General features: G+C 45.0%; 2 protein-coding genes across 2 annotated transcripts in view; both read left to right on the forward strand.

Annotated features, from left to right (window-relative positions):
* The first annotated feature begins 1,143 nt into the window (after positions 1–1,143).
* Positions 1,144–9,277, forward strand: nop10 (NOP10 ribonucleoprotein homolog (yeast)). Its single transcript, XM_080023228.1, has 3 exons — positions 1,144–1,176; positions 2,544–2,828; positions 8,141–9,277. The coding sequence occupies exons 2-3, from the start codon at positions 2,775–2,777 to the stop codon at positions 8,279–8,281; spliced, it is 195 nt and encodes a 64-aa protein (XP_079879354.1). The 5' UTR covers positions 1,144–1,176; positions 2,544–2,774; the 3' UTR covers positions 8,282–9,277.
* A 2,279-nt stretch (positions 9,278–11,556) lies between these two features.
* slc12a6 (solute carrier family 12 member 6) overlaps positions 11,557–14,660 on the forward strand; it is a 42,224-nt gene continuing 39,120 nt past the window's right edge. The window contains exon 1 of the mRNA XM_080023389.1: positions 11,557–12,169. Coding sequence (XP_079879515.1) covers positions 11,935–12,169 — 235 coding nt within the window. The 5' untranslated portion in view covers positions 11,557–11,934. The remainder of the gene's footprint in view (positions 12,170–14,660) is intronic.

The following is a 14,660-nucleotide window of genomic DNA, read 5'->3' on the forward strand; positions in this document are numbered from 1 at the left end:
TCAGACACTCGTCCCACATCGTTCAGGAACCATGCGGTTCTTTTGAACGACTCTTTTATAGAAACGAAGGAACCGAGCGATGAGCTCTTCTTTTTTTTCTAAAGTTTTACAGTTCTATGTTGTTTGTTTAAGTTGCCGTCTCCGGCAAATGTTTCTCTCTCCATGTAAGAGATATCCTAAGCTCCTCCCTCGCCGGAGGTGCCCTGTCTGAAAAGGAGCGCACCTGCTGTCAAGTCAGGTTCACAAAGCGAAGGCACCACGGCCTGGTCTGACTGAGCTTCTATTTTACTGTTATTATTTATGTGTGAAAAATACTGTTTGTACCTGTTCTACACAAAAATAACTAACTATAATACTGGTTATTCAATTATTTGATATAAATATAAATAAATATTAAGGAAAATTATTATTTGAATTATCCACTATCCTGGACACCTCCCCTCCAATAAGATGAACTGATGCAAATGATAACAACCCACCAATGACCTTTAACCCCATCTCCCCCTCCCCCGACAGTCATCCACCCGTCTCTTCTTCGCCGTGATTTACCGGAATGGCTTCTTCTCGTCGTTTCTGTAACATGCTTTTTTTTCCGGGGTGAGGTTGTTAATCCCACGCCCAACCCCCAACCTGGAGGACCGGGTGCTGACTTTCGTCTGGCCTCTACTTTGAAACCTGTCCGGCGTGGTAAAACCTGCCAGGGGGTGGGCCCCCCCGCCGGTGTAGCTTTCAAGAGTGTTGGAGACACACAAGCCTCTCCACCAATGACAAGGTACCAGCACAAGGAGAAGCTAGATATATAAATACAAGTCAATTTAAATATATTTGTCATATATATATAAATATATATATATATATATATAAATATATATATATATATATATATATATATATATAAAGATAGATATGGATTTCATGCCATTCATTTATTTTGATTCATATTGTTGTCAATATAAATGATATTATATATTGATTACAGAGTTTATATTTTTTTACGAGATTATTTCAATGTGAACTTTCTGGAGCTGCAACTCAAATCATAATGAAAAGCAGCAGATAGGAACCAAGAGTTGACGTGGTTGTTTTTAGTCGGACGTAATAGGAAGTGCACACGTGAGCCAGATGTATTTTTACGTCACTTTCTTACAACCCGAACACACAAAACACAACAGAACGGTTAGCGGTGCAATATTCATGAAAGATACTCGCTACAAATGTCAATCGGCCTTTATTTTCTATAATTAATTGAAATATAGGCAACAAAATAGTTAAATGGCAATATGATTATATAACATTGTTGTTATTATTATTGTTATATTGTTGTATTGACCTCACCAGGGGTCCTAACTGAGCCATGCACTAGGCTCCACTACCTACTGTACTGTATGTAGCATACTGTACCGCATACTGTACTGTATGTAGCATACTGTACCGCATACTGTACTGTATGTAGCATACTGTACCACATACTGTATCACTGTTCAGGGTTGTTCGTGATGCTGTATTGCTGCGCCGTACTGTTGTATACTGTGCTGTATTATCCCAAACACTACCTCACACTATTCACATTCACATGCCACTTTAATTCACATGCCACTTTAATTCACATGCCACTTTAAATGCACATATCTGTATATACATAGACATATTCCCTCTATCTATTCCATTTTATTTCATTTTATTTTTATTGTATTTTATTCTATATATTTTTATCTTATTCTATAAGTATTCAACTTACTGTATTACGTTTTAGGAGTCAGTTAGTCGGTCTATTAGAAAGGATTTTTTTTACTTTTATTTCTTTTTTCCGAGGACATGTTGTGTGTTATTACCGGGTGCGTTGCATTACATTTCACTGCATATATGTATGAAAGTATGTATATGTATGTGACAAATAAAAATCTTGAATCTTGAATCTTGAATCTTGTTATTATTATTCAAGATTCAAGATTCAAGATTTTTATTTGTCACATACATATACATACTTCCATACATATATGCAGTGAAATGTAATGCAACGCACCCGGTGATAGCACACAATAAGTCCTAGGAAAAAGTACAAAAATAAAATAAAATAAAAAGTAGAAAATTCCTTTCTAATAGACCGACTAACTGACTCCTAAAACGTAATACAGTAAGTGGAATACTTATAGAATAAGATAAAAATATATAGAATAAAATACAATAAAAATAAAATGAAATAAAATGGAATAGATAGAAGGAATATGCCTATGTATATACAGATATGTGCATTTAAAGTGGCATGTGAATTAAAGTGGCATGTGAATGTGAATAGTGTGAGGTAGTGTTTGGGATAATACAGCACAGTATACAACAGTAAAACCGGAGCGCCGCCGCAGGCGACCGCTAGGGGCGGCGCCACTATCGCCGTTTTTATTATTATATTAATAGTAGTATTAGGACATTTATTTATATTTGCATTGTTGTCATGATTATTATTGTTTTATAGTTTTAATGTATTTGCATTGTTGTCATGGTTAATATAGTTTGATCGTTTTCATGAATATTGTTACCTTTTTCAGACAGGTTTTCAGGTTGCTCCAGAAGGCCGAACTGCATTTCCCAGAAGCCTTAGCGCCATGCTTTAGCACCGGATATCCGGTCCGTGTGTCTGCAGCGACCTAAGCGACTGAACCTGAGCACGTGGAGGAGGATCTGCGTCTCTGATCCATCAATAAACATAAATCCTTGGTTATTTCCATCAATCAAAGCAGAAGATTTTTTTCTTATTCATATTTAAACTCTTCGTCGCCATGTTTCTACAGTTTTACACCAACGAGAACGGAGACAGAGTGTACACTCTGAAGGTAAGCACGTGTTTCCAGCTCCAGAAGCTTCTGTTTTTATCCGGTCGAGACATTGAAACTTCAGCAGCTGCTTGCAAAGTCTGCACTTATATTCATATTCATAGTTATAGTTCTATTGAAGTATTCTTAAATATTCTTTTGACGTTTTCTTAAATATTCTATTGAAGTTTTCTTAAATATTCAATTGAGGTAGTGTGAAATATTCTATTGGGGTATTCAAAATCAGCTTTATTCATCAAGAATGTACATACAAACAAGGAATTTGACGCCTTTTTTCCCTTTCTGTCGATGTACAAACATGGACTAACATACATGTGAAACAAAGACAACAAGTCAAACATAAAGGGTTAACGTGCGTGTGCACACAGCAGCAATGGAATTGTAGCAGGAAGGCAAGAGTGCAAAGATGCTGGAATAAATATGGAATAATTAACAGGTTAGTTTATATACATGAAGTAGGTGGATTTAAGATAATATGCATATATATATATATATATATACACACACACACACATATAATGTACAGTATATCCAGCGTGTTTTGGTTTCTGTTGACAGCCTGTGGGAAGTAGTTGTTCCTGTCTGGTTGTTTTGCCACACCGTGTTGTGTGGCGCCTCCCAGAGGGGAGGAGCTTCAACAGGTTGTATGGGGTGGGCGATCGATGGGTCTGCACTGATGTTTCCTGCCCGTTAAGTGACTCTGGACACGTACAAGTCCTGAATGGAGGCAGGTTGACACCAATGATTTTCTCTGCAGTCCCGACAATCCGTGGTCGTCTGTGAGATTGCGTCCTGGGATATTGCGGATCCCAGAAACCCGAAGGTTTCCATGGCAGACCCGGTGCCGTTGGGGCTCCTCCTGAAGTCCGCTGTCATCTCCACAGTTTTAAGCTTGTTTAGCTCCAGGTTGTTCTGACCGCACCAGAGGACCGGCTGTTCAACCTCCCGTCTGTATGCAGACCCGTCACCGCCCCGGAAGAGGCCGATGACCGTTGCGGTGTCTGCAAACTTCAGGAGTCTTAACATACGAGTCTCCTGAGGTGCAGTCGTTGGTGACACCAGTGCTGATGGGCCGGGTGCTGGATTTGGTTTTCCCCAGCCTCACCTGCTGCCTCCTGTCTGTCAGGAAGTTAGTGATCCACTGGCAGGCGGGGGCTGGCACAGTGAGCTGGGTGAGTTTGGAGCGGAGGATTTCAGGGACAATGGTGTTGAATGCTGAGCTGAAATCCACAAACAGAACCTGTGCATATGTCCCCGGGGAGTCGAGGTGTTGCAGGATGTAGTGCACTCCCATGTTGACCACATCGTCCACCGACCTGTTTGCCCGATATGCAAACTGCAGGAGGTCCGGCGGGGGGCCTGTTAGGTGGGCCAAAACCAGTCTCTCAACGGGTTTCATGACTGCGGACGGCGGGGCAACGGGCCTGTAGTCATTTAATCCAGAGATGGAGGCTTTCTTGGGGACCTGGATGATTGTGGAGCATTTGGAGCACGAGGGGACTTGACACAGCTCCAGTCATCTGTTGAAGATCTGGGTGAAGATGGGGGCCAGCTGGTCAGCACAGACCTTCAGGCAGAAGGGACACATGCCCTCTGGGCCCGGAGCCTTCCTGATCTTCTGTCTGGGAGAGCAGTCTCGAATGCTCTTCACAGATCCTGACTGAAGGTGGGGGGGTCAGTGGGGGGGGTGATAGGTGTGTGATGTTGCAGGAGCAGGTGAGGGCTGTGAAGGTGGGCTTTTCAAACCTGCAGTGAAAGCCATTCAGGTCGCCGGCCAGTTGAAGCTTCTCTACAGTGTTAGGAGATGGTTTCCTGTAGTTGGTGAGTTCCTGCCTCTCCACACTGAGGCAGGCCCGTTGGCTGAAAACCTCTTTTCCAGCTTCTTAGCGAAGCACCTCTTTGCTACTTTGATCTCCTTTGTCAGTGTGTTTGTGGCCTGGTTGTACAGGATCCTGTCCCCGCTTCTGTCGGCCTCCTCCTCGGCCTGACCAAGCTGCCTGAGATGTCCGATAAATCAGGGTTTATTATATATTGTTTTAGTCGCCACACACGTTTTCACAAAAACCAATGTACGATGTCACCGTGTCAGGGAGTTCGTCCAGATCTGTAGCAGCAGCCTCAACGACACTCCAATCAGTGCAGTCAAAGCGGGCGCGTCACGTTGGTCCATTTCTTCAGTCTTTGCGGATCCTAGTTTCTGCCTGTAAGTCGGGAGAAGATGAACCAGACAGTGATCAGAGAGTCTCAAAACTTCTCGGGATAGAGCGACAGGCGTCCTTTAATGCTGTCGCAGTGCTCTGGTGTATTTTGATCTCTGCTTGGACATTTAATGTCCTGTTGTATTTTGGCAGTTGGTGGCTGGGTCTGGGTGTTTTTCCTCCGTGTTTGTCTGGTCAGCTAGGTCACTATTCTTAAGTATTCGATTGGAGTATTCTTAAGTATTCGATTGGAGTACTCTTAAGTATTCGATTGGAGTACTCTTACATATTTTTAAATATCAATGTATCATGTCGTAGGTTTAACAGGCATTGGACCATACCAACTCCCTTTACACAGAGGGAACTTGACAGCAGTGTGTACTAAAGGTACATATTAGAATAGGAGTCGTTATTAATCGTACTCATTATTACTAGCACTCATTACCGGTACCCGGTTTTTACCTTTCCCACTGGTGACAAATGCTGATTGTAAGCTGGTGTTACCATTTTAATGTGCAGTGTGAAGGGTGTATATGACTATTATAATACTACTACTACTACTACTACTACTACAGTCCGACTACTACTACACTAGAATTAAGAATTTAAGAATTAAGAATCTTTATTTGTCACATGACACACCACACTACTACACATGCATATATATATATATATATATATATATATATATATATATATATATATATATCTACACACATGCTTTGGGTGGTGGTAGTGAAATGGTTCCTCTGCATTGGACCGTCCTGGCTTGTGCTTCCTCCGGGGGGCAGCCAGGAGCCGGGGGCCGCGTTCGTTGACGCCCGGGGACCTGGTACCAGGTGTCCATCGCTGGTCACACCATGGTGATGTGTGGATGTTTTTGGGTGGGGTCCTTACTGACATTAGGTGGAGGAAACCCCGTGTGTAATGTAATGTGTGAGCACGGGACTAGTACCACACTATTACTATACTACGACTACTACAGGGTACTACACCTGGTGGGAGACAGCCGCTGTCTCATACAAACACACGGGACCTGACTACACTTGGGTTTTGAAAATACCTGATATTCCTCCATTTTATATATATGCTTCTATATTGATCACTTATTTTACTCTACCTGATCACTTATTTTACGCTACCTGATTTCTTGTTTTACTCTACCTGATCGCTTACTTTACCTGATCATTAACTTTATGCTGAGTTCAGACTGTGATTCTGGGCTGATTTTTCAATGGCTGGCAGGTTTTTGGGGATGGCCGAGTAAAGCTGTAGGAGGAGGTCAGCGTTTTGGTGCTCCGTGAGGGCCAGCGTGTTGTGTGAACTGCTCATACCATCTGATATTTAACTTGATATCTCACCGACGCCGGTGACATCACAGTCAAGACGGGAGTGCACGGAGCAGCAGCCAAAAACACACAACATACCTATTTTACTTTTCTTCTCTATGTTTTTAATATTTCTTATTTAAATTCTGCTTTTATTCCTCTCTTTTAGTGATCAAGAATATAATAAGAAAATAAATAATCCTGTCCCACGCATGGTATGGCGTCATTTCTGGTGTCACTTCTCACCTGTGTTTAGGTGACAGATGGTAGTTTGGAGACTGACCGACTGGTCGGGTTCCTCCTGTTGAATGTCCTGTGAAACCACAGCACTGCAAGGTCCCATCACAAGATACTGAGCTGTGTGCATTCAAGAGGTTCATTTGTCACATACACACAAATACTTTCATACTTATCCATACTTTCATACATAGACATACTTTCATACTTATACATACTTTCATACATAGACGTACTTTCATACATAGACGTACTTTCATAAATAGACGTACTTTCATACATACTTTCATGCATATATACAGTGAAATGTCTTAACAATGCACCCGGACATTATACACAATAGTTAGGAGGTAGAGCTGGTGGTGTAGTGATCTAAAGGTTGCTGGTTGGATCCCAGGCTCCTCCTGCTAGCATGCTGTAGTGTCCTTGAGCAAGAAACTTAACCCCTAATTGCTCCTGATGGCTGCGTCCGTCAGTGTTTGAACAATTATAAGTCGCTTTGGATAAAAGCGTCTGATCAATGTAATGTAATAATAATAATAAAAAAAGTAATCTAACCTAATTCCTACCTAGCAACTAACTGAAACCAACTGATTCCTAAAAGGTGAAGCAGTTAGTGAAGAGAATAATATCAAATCAAATAAAAAAAGACTCAAAAAGATCATACAGAGTGGAGGTATGAAATATAAGTCAAGGGAATAGTTATGTATATTGGACAGACTATTTGTAAGCCAGAACAGTCGTACAGTATGCAGTAACCCAGAACAGTCGTACAGTATGCAGTAACCCAGAACAGTCATCCAGTATGCAGTAACCCAGTACAGTCATCCAGTATGCAGTAACCCAGTACAGTATGCAGTAACCCAGTACAGTGATACAGTATGCAGTAACCCAGTACAGTGATACAGTATGCAGTAACCCAGTACAGTGATACAGTATGCTGTAACCCAGTACAGTGATACAGTATGCAGTAACCCAGAACAGTCATACAGTATGCAGTACAGTATGCTACATACAGTACAGTTAGACAGTGGGGACTGTGTCTCAGTACTTTTTGTTAGGACCCTGGTGAACAGTACAGGTATCTGACTACTTTATAGGGGTGTAGTATGACAGTACAGGTATCTGACTACTAAAGGGGTGTAGTATGACAGTACAGGTATCTGACTACCTTATAGGGGTGTAGTATGACAGTACAGGTATCTGACTACCTTATAGGGGTGTAGTATGACAGTACAGGTATCTGACTATCTTATAGGGGTGTAGTATGACAGTACAGGTATCTGACTACTAAAGGGGTGTAGTATGACAGTACAGGTATCTGACTATCTTATAGGGGTGTAGTATGACAGTACAGGTATCTGACTACTAAAGGGGTGTAGTATGACAGTACAGGTATCTGACTACTAAAGGGGTGTAGTATGACAGTACAGGTATCTGACTACCTTATAGGGGTGTAGTATGACAGTACAGGTATCTGACTATCTTATAGGGGTGTAGTATGACAGTACATGTATGTGGTGGCTGACGTTGAACCCTCTGCCCACAGAAGGCGGACCCCGCTGGGCAGCCCACTGGCTCCGCCCACCCCGCCCGCTTCTCCCCTGACGACAAGTTCTCTCGACACAGGGTCACCGTCAAGAAGCGCTTCGGCCTCCTACTCACCCAGCAGCCACGCCCTGTGCTGTGAGGGAGGGAGGAGGGAGGTGGTGGGGGAAGGTCGGGTGAGAGGGAAGGGTGAGACTGAAAACCACGACAAGGACGCGGGTGGAGCTGGACTGGAGTCGACGAACACCACCCAAGATCCTGGGTTGTGAGCCCTGCCCCGTGGTGGGGGCAGAGATGAGGACGGGGGTGGGATCAGTCTGGAGAAGAAGAACATGCACCAACATCCAGCTTCTAAACTCTGCCCACGAGCCACAGCACCTGCAGCTTGTCGTCAGTGGATGTTGTTTCTGGGCTCCTGTTTTATCTGAATCATCTTCTTCTTTGTGCTGCTCCCGTTAGTGGCCACAGCGGATCATCCTCCTCCCTGACACCACCCGCCTGCATGTCCTCCCTCAGCACCTCCACCAAGCTTCTCTTTGGCTTCCTCTTTTCCTCTTGCTTGGCAGCTCCACCCTCAGCCTCCTTCTCCCAATGTAACTCTCATGTCTCCTCCACACGTGTCCAAACCATCTCAATCTGGCCTCTCTCACTTTTCCACCAAACTGTCCAACCTGAGCTGTCCCTCTTATGTCCTCATTCTTAATCCTGTCCATCCTTGTCCCTCCCAATGAAAACCTCCACATACTCCAACTCTGCCCCCTCCACTTCTGTCACAGATCACTCCGGGCACTGTGCTCCACCCACTCCGCCCTGCCTGTACTCTCTTCTCCACCCGCTCCAACCTGCCTGTACTCTCTTCTCCACCCGCTCCAACCTGCCTGTACTGTTCTCCACCCGCTCCGCCCTGCCTGTACTCTCTTCTCCGCCGCTTTGGATGGTCGACCCCAAGAGGAGACAATGTTTTATTTGAATCATTAAGAAAGTAAAAGTGAATATTCCAAATGTTTCTATTGACAAGTTGTTGTTTACTTGTGTTTCCGTTGCTGCTTCTTGTGTTGGGATGCCAGTTTTGCTTTGTAACTAAGTGCTTGTAAATAAAGCCAAGGATCCACAGGGTGTGGTCTTTACTGTGCGTCCCGCTCACAGGCTCGATGCTGATGAAGAGAAACAAACCGTCTCTGCTCATCAACGAGATAAATGAGAGTAACTGACAAGCTCAGGGTAGAGCTCTACAACACAATCTGAATATCAAGTAAGGTGCATGGGGTAATGAAAGCGTCATTGTTTGGGGAGGTGCACGGGATGTAATAAAATCACCCTCCAAGTTTATTTCATATTCAAGATGTTTGTTTTTCTCATACATAAATATACTTCCATAATGTACATTTGTCATACGTATACATACTTGTGTCTGTAAAGTCCATGTTAAGTCCTGGGTGGTGTGGACTCGCAGGTACTTGAAATATATCGAGGCTAAAAGAGGTAGAAAAACACCTGGAAACCAGACAGAACCGCCCTGCGTGATGCGTCAGCAGTGCGTCCATCTTGTCGCGGTGTCTATTTCAACGGTTTCGGTGCCGCGAGGGGATTTTAACACCGCTCAAAGATGGCGGCGGTCCTGACCCCACGTCCCCTCCCGCCGCTTCAACGCTGCGTTGGCCGAGGCTGGGAATCGGGGATTCCAGGCGGCACGGACGTGTTTGACTGCTGATCAACAATACAGCAACAAAAACGACACCCGGTTGAGATTCAACCCAGGCGCGTTTTAAATAAAACCCCTGTTTGTCGTTAACGGTGTGCGCCGCCGTGTTGTCTTTATGTCGGTGGACTCGGTGCTGATAGATCTGCCCCGAAATCCCGACGTGGAATTCCGTCTTAAGGCCGATTGAACGGCGGTCCTTTTACACGTTTCCTAAAGCGGAGGTGTGAGGTTTCCGAGTTTAAAGCGTTCCTGAACGCAGCATAAACACACCGCCCAGTGGCGGTGACACATCGCGCCTGCGCAGTAGCCAAACCGGAAGCGCCTGTCTGTTTCGGATCCACGGTGCGAGCAGCAGCAGCGGCGGCGGCGGCTCCGGCTCCAGGTGAGTCCAGACGGGTTGTACGGAACCCGGCTCCCGGTGCGTGTAGCCGGGTTAAAGCTGCGGGTTGTAGCGGTCCTTCGGGAGTGATGTTCAGCAGCTTAGAGCGGCCAACACCCGCTAGCTGGCCGGATACCCAGCTAACTAACTAACAAGGTAACCAGCGAACCATGCGACTAGCCACCTAGTCGGGCGACTATCCAGCTAACAAGGCGACTAGCCACCGGCTAACCAGGCGACTAGCCACCGGCTAACCAGGCGACTAGCCACCGGCTAACCAGGCGACTAGCCACCGGCTAATCATGCCACTACCCAGTTATCCATGCAACTAACCATGCCACTAACCAGCTAACCAGGCAACTACTACACCTACTGCCTCTGGTATGGGGCTCCTGTTGGGGCTCCTCACTGGGTTTGGTCATAGTGTAATAATAACACTATTAGTGTAATGAGATTATAAGTGTAGCAATAATCATATTAGTGTAATAATATGATTATTAGTTGAATAATAAGATTAGTGTTATCATATTAGTTGAATAATAAGATTAGTGTTGTCATATTAGTTGAATAATAAGATTAGTGTTGTCATATTAGTTGAATAATAAGATTTGTGTTGTCATATTAGTTGAATAATAAGATATGTGTTATAATATTACATTACATTTCATTTAGCAGACGCTTTTATCCAAAGCAACTTACAATTATTCAAACAGCGACGGACGCAGCCATCAGGAGCAATGAGGGGTTAAGTGTCTTGCTCAAGGACACTACAGCATGCTAGCAGGAGGAGCCTGGGATCCAACCAGCAACCTTTAGATTACTAGACCACCAGCTCTACCTCCTGAGATACCATCCCCATCCCCCCAATATTAGTTGAATAATAATAACATTTCCTGCTGTTGAACTTGGATTATAAGCATGAAGATGTACCCGATGGAAACTCACCAAATTCACATTCTTGTTGCATTTCTAACATAATTTTGGGTTAAAACATTTAAATAAATACTTACAAAAAAATGTAAGTAAATCTAGAATGAACAGAAATAACTGGGATAATCAGTCCTCTGATACCATTCAGTGCTCCCATTATTTGGAAGGAATTCTCCACTAAATTTCAATTCTACCCCAAATTGAAATATTGAATTTTATTCTGTGAAATATTTTCCTCATGTGTAAAACGTCTCAACAAGATGGAGCTCCACTCCACTTCTGCTTCCTCTTGTTTTCCTTCCCCCTGCCCTCTTACCTTTCACAATGACATCATGCCAATCCGTCCCCCCGTCCTCTTGTCCATGCAGGAGAACCACACTATCATCACCAAAATACACAAGCTCACAAAACAACGATCCGAACAGCAGCCTGAGTCAGGGAACCAGGGATTCATTTGGAGACACCATCCATGCACTTCCACATGGTGCCCACACTCTGATAACAACCACTAGATGGCGCTGTGTGGATCGTAGAGGTCTCCGCTGCATGCCGGAAGCTATGACCTCTGTGACCTCTGCGGGGTTTGGAACCCTCGCCTGCTGAGGGCGAGGGGCTCGCTTCGATGGGGCAGAGCGACTCCGGGGTAGAAGATACGAGAACCTGCCACCATCTCCAGCGAACCCCAGAGCCTAGCGTAGCCTAGTTGAACTTAGATCATAGCATAGCCCCGCTAACCCATCCGCGCCCCTGCCCCCTACGCCCTCCCGCTCGCTCCTCCAGTGCCATGGCGTCGGTGCGTTTCACAGTGACGCCCACGAAGGCGGAGGACCTGCCAGGGCTGTCCGACACCTCGCCGGACATCAGCTCCCGCTCCAGCGGCCGCGTCCGCTTTGGCTCCAGGGAGAGCGTCCACCGGACGGACACGCTAAGCGAAGCCTCGGGCGGGCTGACCGCCGGCAGCACGCCTGCAGGGGGCGCCGGAGGCTGCGAGACCCCCGACAGCAGCACTGCAGAGCAAGGTGAGTAGCTCCACCCAGAAGAGGCTGTCTTTCATCGCTCCTCTTTGTCTTGAAATGCAGATCCCAACAGACTACCCACATCCGCTGGTAGTTTGTAGGTAGTCTGTTGGGATCTGAAAGTCTTAAAGCACCCGGACCACCAAATCAGCCTCGAAGGTCCCGTAATGTGGCCGCTTTAGTGTGTTGGACATGGGTTGGATGTCTTGTGGAGGTATTGTGCAAGTCTTGCACAAGTCTGTTGGAAGTCTTTAGAAGGTCTCTTGATGGATCCCTTCCATTAGACATTTCTTAAAAAATGAAATGTTCTCCAGGAATCTCCCAGACCGGTGTTTTGTTTTGAGCTCCTGGAAAGAAACGTTTGGAACGTCCTGATGCTTTGGACCTGGCAACTTCTGAACAGATGTTCCAGATATGCCGTTGGCGGCTGAGACTTGGACAGGAATAAGCATATGAAGGATTTAGGGTTAAATTTACTGTTCATAACTGCAGCGTTGGCGATTGAGACAGAAATAAACACTTCACGCTGTGATCCACTTAAGCCGCTGCATCGTAGCAGCGCGCTAATAAGCTAATGAGCTCCAGAAATAGAAATGTGGATGAGAGTAATCCGTTTGGGTTTTTGATCAGGCTGCGTGATGCCATCTTTACTTATACAGAGACGGATACAGATCTATCGATATATATTAGTTTTATCTGTATGGATCTCTCTCTATCCATATCTTTCTATCTATATCCCTCTATCTCAGTGTGGAAACAGGAAGAAATGGTGGATATTTTTGCGAAAGGTTGAATGTGTTTAAAAGCTGTTAGTTCACATGCTTGAAGTCAGCAGTTCCTGACCTTTTAGAAGTTATTTTAAGACGCCTCTCTGGGAGTTCATCCTGCACAGTTTTACATTAGCTAACACTAACCATACAGCCACTCATCCGTGGAGCTGGTCAGGAAGTCCAACCACCAGTCTGCTAGAACTCATTGACTGGACCATGAAAACACCTCCTCACACCAACACTGACTGGTCCAAAATACTGCGCTCCATCTGCAGGAAAAGTTTTCTCTGAACTTGAACCTAAATAACTCTCTACTCAGCGATCTCGGAGGTCCTCCGGGACATTCTGGGTGTCCCCAGCCTTGTTAAACACTAGTTGTTTCATTCACATGAGTGTCCAGTACTGGCTGTTTGGATCCTAGTTTCACTGGTATCTCCCTGACTGGAGTGGACACTAAATCTAAATCAGAAAACAAGAAGAATATTGATCAGAAGAATTGACCCTTGAGACAAAGTCTGATCAAATGCACCAAACACAAGGCTCCTGATCTACCTTCTCAGGTGGCATCATCTGATACTGTGTCAGAGGACCAGAGGGAATGTCTTATCTCTGGTCTGGTGAGAGCATCTGGCTGAACCGGTTCTTAGGTAAACAGCTCCAGGTTCTGACTATGTGTGTTATTTTTTGGGAGGGATCAGACTGTAAACCTGTTTTTGAATTTTTTTTTTTTTTCTCTTTCTGTGTTTCCCAAAACTCAGTCTGCTCCAGCTTGGTGTTAGGGATGTTCCTCCCTGCCATTGCGTCTATGTGTTTATTTCGGCTAGTTTAGTAAACATCCACACCGTGATACCGTTTGGATCCGCTGGTTTGGAGTGCCTTCCGACAAGAAGTTCCTTCTAAACCACATTGTTCAAAGCTCAGTGTCTGTTCTGTTGGATTCAAATTCCAAGGAAATGTCCCACCAATGCGCCGACTGAGTGGATGAGTTTCTTAAAATTTGGCGGTATGTGACATTGCGAGCGAAGTGATAGACCTATTGTTTTTCTTTTTCATGCTTTCTCGCTTTTTGTAGGAACAAAGTGTTTGGGCGTGGTGGCTTAGCGTGTTCAAAATGTCACTGTGCCTGTGAATTAGAGTGTCCATCGCAGCCGAGGGGAAGTGGGAACGCTGAGTCAGGATCTGGAGACACAGCTTGGTGCTGACTGAGTACAACCCTAGCTGATGGAGCTGAAACGAGAGCTGACTGAGTAGAACCAGAAAACTAGAGCTGGCCGAGTAGAACCGGAAAGAACTAGAGCTGGCCGAGTAGAACCGGAAAGAACTAGAGCTGGCCGAGTGGAACCGGATAGAAGTACAGCTAGCTGAGTGGAACCGGAATGACATGCATGCCCTTTATTTTGTGACTGTTTCCCACACGCCCTTATATGGACATTGCCCTCCTACGTGCCCTTATATGGGCATGTCCTTCACTCGGATATCAATGGTAAAAGTATTTAATCACAAAACCCTATCCCCTAACCACTCCATTCACCAAAAGCATGAAGATAGGACGGGCACAGCATGTTTTCATTAAAATGACACATTGATCACGGTGCCTCTGCTCTTATGTTTTGAACTTCCTGTGCTAACCCCGTTTAGCGTTGGCAACTCATTTGCTCAGGAACAGTATGTGTTCACTGTGGTTGGTTTAACCTCTGGGCGCTCCTGGCCTCAACATCCTGTAC

The sequence above is a fragment of the Zeus faber genome (genome assembly GCF_960531495.2).
Source record: "Zeus faber genome assembly, chromosome: 22".
Classification (NCBI taxonomy): domain Eukaryota; kingdom Metazoa; phylum Chordata; class Actinopteri; order Zeiformes; family Zeidae; genus Zeus; species Zeus faber.